Here is a 6000-nt window from a genome sequence, read left to right as displayed (position 1 = left end):
ACCTAGCACACATCCTAGAATATTTAGCAGAACTGTTCCACAATGGCCTGTCCTATTCTTCCATTAAGATTCATGCTTCAGCAATTTCAGCAGAGTACAACATGGATCCACCTATCTTCTCTCACCCTCTCCTCAGACAATTTTAAGAGGGATCAAAATGTAAAACCTCCAAGGAGACCCCCTCTGCCTACATGGGATCTCAACTTTGTGCTGGAAAAATTGACATTACCCCCTTTTGAACCAGCAGCATCAGCAGACTTACAGTTCTTATCTTGGAAAACTGCTTTCCTTCTGGCAATCACTTCAGCAAGAAGAGTTTCTGAGTTACAGGCATTAATGGCAGTGCAGCCTTTCCTTATTTTTCACCAGGATAGAGTGTCTCTGAGAACCAATCCTACTTTCATGCCAAAGGTGGTATCCAGGGTATCCTTAAACCAAGCTATCCATTTGCCTACGTTCTTCCCTAACCCACAGAACGGGGGAAAAACTACTGCACACCTTGGATGTACACAGACAACTACGCTACTATCTGGACAGAACTAAAACCAGCAGAAAAACTGACCAACTTTTTGTAGCATATGCAACTGGAGTGCAAGGAAAAGCAATTTCCAAACAGACAATTTCAAAATGGATAGGAAATTGCATTCGTTTTTGCTACTCTTTTCATGGGAAGACAGCTCCTGAAAATATCAGGCCTCACTCCACAAGGGCCACAGCCACCACTACAGCTTTCCTATGAGGGGTGGCTACCAAGGACATTTTAGAAGCTGCTACTTGGAGCTCCGTGCATACATTTGCCAAGCATTACAATCTACCTTTATACTCCAGATCCCGAGCAGGTTTTGCAACTGCAGTTTTACAGGGGATCTCAACTACACCATCCTTATCTTAGTACCTCCTCCCCCAGTTTGGCTATGGTATTCTACCCATATGTTATGACTGCAGATGCATCCTTGAAGGACATAGTACAGTTTTGTACCTACCATAAATGTAGATGTCCGATAGGTATGCATCTGCAGTCAGGATTACCCACCCTCCTTCCCCTCTGTGGTACTCCTAGGGTGCTTACCCCTTCTTCAGCTAGCTGGGGGAATCTATTATGGTGTATTTGTTTGTATCTATATATGTATATATATATATATATGTGTGTATATATATATATATATATATATATATATATATATATATATATATATATATGTTGTTTGCTACTGTTTGGAATTTTCATCATTTATCCAAATTTAGCCTTCCTAGAGGGCACCTGGCATCTGGGGCAAGAAACACTGAGGAAAATGGCGTCGGCTGATGTCTTTATACCCCAGAAGCTCTGACGTCGGGGAAAGTGCGACATCAGCCAAGGCCAGACCCAGACTTTGGAATCCGGCCGACCGAAGGGCTGCCTGAGGCAGGACAACCCATATGTTATGACTGCAGATGCATACCTATCGGACATCTACATTTATGGTGGGTACAAAATTGTACTTTTATTTTGTTGCCAGGCAGAACAGGGCCCATTGGATGCAGCATGATTAAGGCACTTTTGAGCAGTTGTAAGTGGATTTGCGCGAGGGTAAGCAATGCTAACCTCCGGTTAAATATGCTTATAGAGAGTTAGTTTCAATATTGCTTACCCCCATGCAAACTAGCTTAAACACGCTTACTAGTGCTTAAATATGCTTACTACTGCTTATTGGTGCTTACACTTGCTTACTAGTGCTTACTCCCACTTACAACTGCACTGATTTACAGTACTATCTAATGGTTCTTGGGAAGGAGGGAGATTTGGAAGCTGTATGGGGTTATCATTCATTACACATTTTGCCTTCCATTTGTATCCATGATTCCTGTGTACATATACTGTATGGGGCACATGTGATTATCTGTGGACTTTGCAACATTATGACACTGACACTTCAAATCTGCATTTAATGCAGTACTCCAGTTCACAAATATATGTTATTTGGTAGGTTATGCAACTAAAATATTGGTCATAACATGATTTGACATGGAAAATGGAATGTGCTGTAGTGGGACTCGAACCGAGAAAGCCTGCTCGTAAAGTGAATGCTCTGCCCACTGCACTATTGCTATACTGCTTCATTTGCATACATCTTCCTTGTTATCCTCTTCAGCCATTTAAGCTGCATTAACCGTAGCTAAACGATGGGCAAACCCTTGCACCTATAGTTAGCTTTAATCAGATTCATAATAAAATAACAAGGTTTGTTTATTTGGTTTGTATTTACTATTGCTGTTGTACACGTGGGGGAGATGTTGCTGGGGGTATGTGGACACCTATGAGCAGTCTCGCTCATTCCTTTGGCCTTTCTGCTGTTCTTCATTGCAGGGGCATGTATATTCGGACTGCTCTGCTCTCAGACACACACCCCCTGCACTCTTACACACTTTGTGTAAGACTAGGAGCTCAGGCAGCATGCCTTCATTAATATGCATGGCGCACTGCCGTCCTGCTCATAAATGGCCACTTCCATGCAAGACTAAGCTAGTCCTGCACGGAAGATTAGTAAATCCAGGGGTTTGTTTGCTCTAATGAGGAACTCGAATATGACCATTGTAAGCCATGCATAACCAGGCTTGTTGTACATGTTTTTGATGTCAGATGTACATAACAAGTATGTCTTTCTTCCAGCTTTGGAGCATAATCAGCATGATGTATGTAATGTGTAGTCATTGCATGTCAGGGTTATTAGGGCTTCTTTCACAAAGAAATTAGAAAACGTCATTATCCAGTAGTGTATTAATATTAGTTTTGCCAAACTGTTAAAATGTTTTGGTGAAGTTGCACATATTTTTAAAATAAAACCATGTTTGTCTTTCTTCAGGCAGTTCGTGTTACAAAACCCAACATTCCAGAAACAATTCGAAGAAACTATGAGCTCATGTAGGTGGTTATTTTTTGACTAAAGATGTAATCTGGTTGATGGTATAAAGCTGTGTGCTGCATTCAGTTTTGAAGAAGGAATGTAGGCGAGTCTAGCGTAATGTTTTTACACTACTTCCATGGAATAGTAGTAGTAGCTGTATTGATAACTGAGTAGAAGACCCACAATAACCTTTAGTTTGGAAGAATACAGCTGTCAGAATTTTTTTTGTTATCATTGTCATGTATGCCTGCTTACATCCAAGGGTGTGAGTCCGTTTGTCATCGTGTGTTTGCTAAGGCCTTCTCACAAGGCAGTTCCATATTGCCCATTTTCTCATTTTTGCATTTCTTTACATTGACATCTCTGATAGACCAGCAGCTTGTACACTGCCACTTGTTTAGCTATGGAGTCCCTATTGTTGTTGTAACGTCTGCGTCTGGTACCATGCAGACCGGTGTAGAAAGTGTACAGTCCATTAGCAGAAGCTTCAGCCTGTTTATGAAGGGGGATAGCTTGTGCTGCTCAGCATACTGTACCTTCACTCCGATGTGGCATGTACCAAGGTGGGTGTGTTTAGGAAGAAGGTTGTTAGTAGTATAGTAATAACTGATTATAGCAGTATCCCACCTATGAAGGTACTACACAAGCTGAGTAATAATAGTGGACATTGAAGGCGAAACTATAAAGGTGCAATAGTTGTGAGTGTTGATTTCAGATTTATTCTTGTGGGAGGTGTTTTTATTCCACTCCAGGTTTTCCAGTTATCAGCCTGCTTGTATTCCCCCCCCCCGTTCCAATTTTTTTTATCTGTGTGTGGGCCAGCCAGTGGATATATGTGTACTTCGATTTTGTCCTGTGTTCAGCAGGTACTCCTGCAGCACTCGGCCAAGGTCAGTCAGTATTTGCTTCTTTGAATGGCTGTCATTCACTTGTAAGTGCATGTGACATCCTACCTCCTTAGACCTTTGTAGTTGCATCAGATCACCAGTGCCCACTGGTAGATATTCTAACAGTGGTAATGCATGAGACAGCTGTTCCCTTTAAGAGGCAAGTTATAGTAGCCTTCTCATTGATTCAACCTCCTTGAACAATTTTCCATTGCTTTCTGACCTGATGATTGAAGTTAGGACCAGACTAAGACTTTGGACTACTAAATTTAAGTTTTAAGTACTAGGCTGTATGCCCTTACAGGCCATTTTAGGGTTATCACCCATCCTGGTTTATGCAAAAAAGATCAATTGGAACTAGATCTGGAGTAAATAAAGACATTAAAAAAAAAAAAAAAAAAAAAAGAGTATGGACAGCTCAACTCCGCATTAGAATCCATCGTAAAAAATCATAGAAAATATCAAACAGGATTTCTGATCAGGACAGACACCAGCTGGACCAGATAAAATCTGCACTCTAAGCTCTGCAAACTCCCACATCTGAGCATCATTGCGAACAGGGTATATGGAATACCACAAAGAAATGGAACCTGCACCCCTCACCCCCTTGCAGAGCACCACAGATCAGGCCAGGGCCCCCATAACCTACAATGACCAGATACATTGGGGCCAAAATGGTCAAAGAAAAAGGGACATAAAAAAACTTCTAGGACTTCTACAAAAAAAGCCACCTACTGAGCTCCAAATTTAGGTCTGGAACAACAGCACTGTGCAAGTCACTGAAATGGAACTAAAGATTTTGGGAAAAAGTCTTACTTTTATCCCTCACCACAGGAATGAACCGTTGAACATCATATTAGACTAGAAACTTTTTGTAAGAAACTAAACCCATGCAAAAGAAAGAAGATCAAATGATAACAACACTAGCATTAACCAAATTATCGTCTGAAAACGGAAAAGTGCAGCAATTTTTGCCCCCCCCCCTCCGCACACAGACGCATGAACTTGACCCTAGGAGCTCGTGGAGCTAAGTGCAAAACATATTTGAAGAGCTTACTGGAGAAAAAAATGTAAGCAAAAAGTCTACAATGTTTCTTCAAATGAATTTCTAGCTGTTAAGGATCTTGACAAGGATAGGTCTAGGAAAGTGATGAAAGCTAATAAGAGAGGAGGCATTATAATTGACACCATAGTGTACAGTATTAAAACAGAATGCATGTTGAACAAGCCCCACTACTACAGTAGTAAGGTCAACCTCTGCTCAGTTCAGTTTATGATGACATATATTAGGCTTACTAGAAATGCTGCATGATATGAAACTAATAGGCAGCAAATTCTATCAGTTCTTAATGGTCCCACATCCCAGGATACCAACATTCTTTGGTATTCCTAAGTCGCACACAGATATAAAGTGGCAGAGCCATCACTGAGCTAATGACCTTTTGTCTAGAAGTCTCAATCAAACCACTGGCAGCTAACACAGTCAGTTGTAGTAGACACCCTTGTTCTGGGGGGGGGGGGAGGATAACAGTGTGCAACAAGACTGTCTTCTAGTCACGATTGATGCGAAGGCACTATATATGGTTTTACACCACCACTTTCGTATCAAAGTAGTAGATAAAGCCCTCCTGAGAAATATGGGGGCTGTACCCAGAGGTCATTTAAAAAAAAAAAAAAAAAAAAAAAAAAACTTGTACATCCTCTTAACAACAACTTTTTCAACAAGAAATGCTACAGACTGACAACAGGAATTGCAGTTGGGGCAGCCATAGCCCCCAGCCTGACTAATATAGCACTTGATAAATGAGAAACGGAGGAAATTTTCAAGTCCAAATTCATACCACGGAATCTCCAATGTATAGGAACCAAAGAAACCAACAAACCAAGCCAAAATGAACAAGGCAAGCTCCGCAAGAAATGATGATACGGCAGTACAATCGACTCCAACAGCTCACGATAAGACACAAAATTAAGCTCAAAATTAAGCTCAAAAGGCTCCAAAGCAACAGGATGGTTTATTTTTAACGCCAACAGATAGCACACACGTTTTCATCAAAATTGTGACTTCATCAGTCCAAATTCATATTACATACATTTTGACAGTGTATTTATCATCTGGTCAGGAACTGAAAAAAAAAAAAAACAAAAAGGAATTTTATGAATACATCAACAACTGCATACAGTTCCCAAATTCACAACAAACTACAGCAAAGAGCAAGTGAACACAA

The 6000-nt window shown here is 40.8% G+C and overlaps 1 protein-coding gene across 1 annotated transcript in view; it reads left to right on the top strand.

The window, feature by feature from the left end:
- The first annotated feature begins 2810 nt into the window (after positions 1 to 2810).
- The window catches only part of LOC122811304 (erlin-2-like), a 162787-nt gene continuing 159597 nt past the window's right edge, over positions 2811 to 6000 (top strand). Inside the window, exon 1 of the mRNA XM_044083066.1 lies at positions 2811 to 2902. Within this exon, the coding sequence (XP_043939001.1) occupies positions 2826 to 2902 (77 nt within the window). The 5' untranslated portion in view covers positions 2811 to 2825. The remainder of the gene's footprint in view (positions 2903 to 6000) is intronic.

Source organism: Protopterus annectens, chromosome 9.part0, assembly GCF_019279795.1.
Source record: "Protopterus annectens isolate FY-2018-M chromosome 9.part0, PAN1.0, whole genome shotgun sequence".
Taxonomy (NCBI): Eukaryota; Metazoa; Chordata; order Ceratodontiformes; family Protopteridae; genus Protopterus; species Protopterus annectens.
The sequence above is the reverse complement of the archived record's forward strand: the minus strand, read 5'-3'. Positions and strand labels throughout refer to the sequence as shown.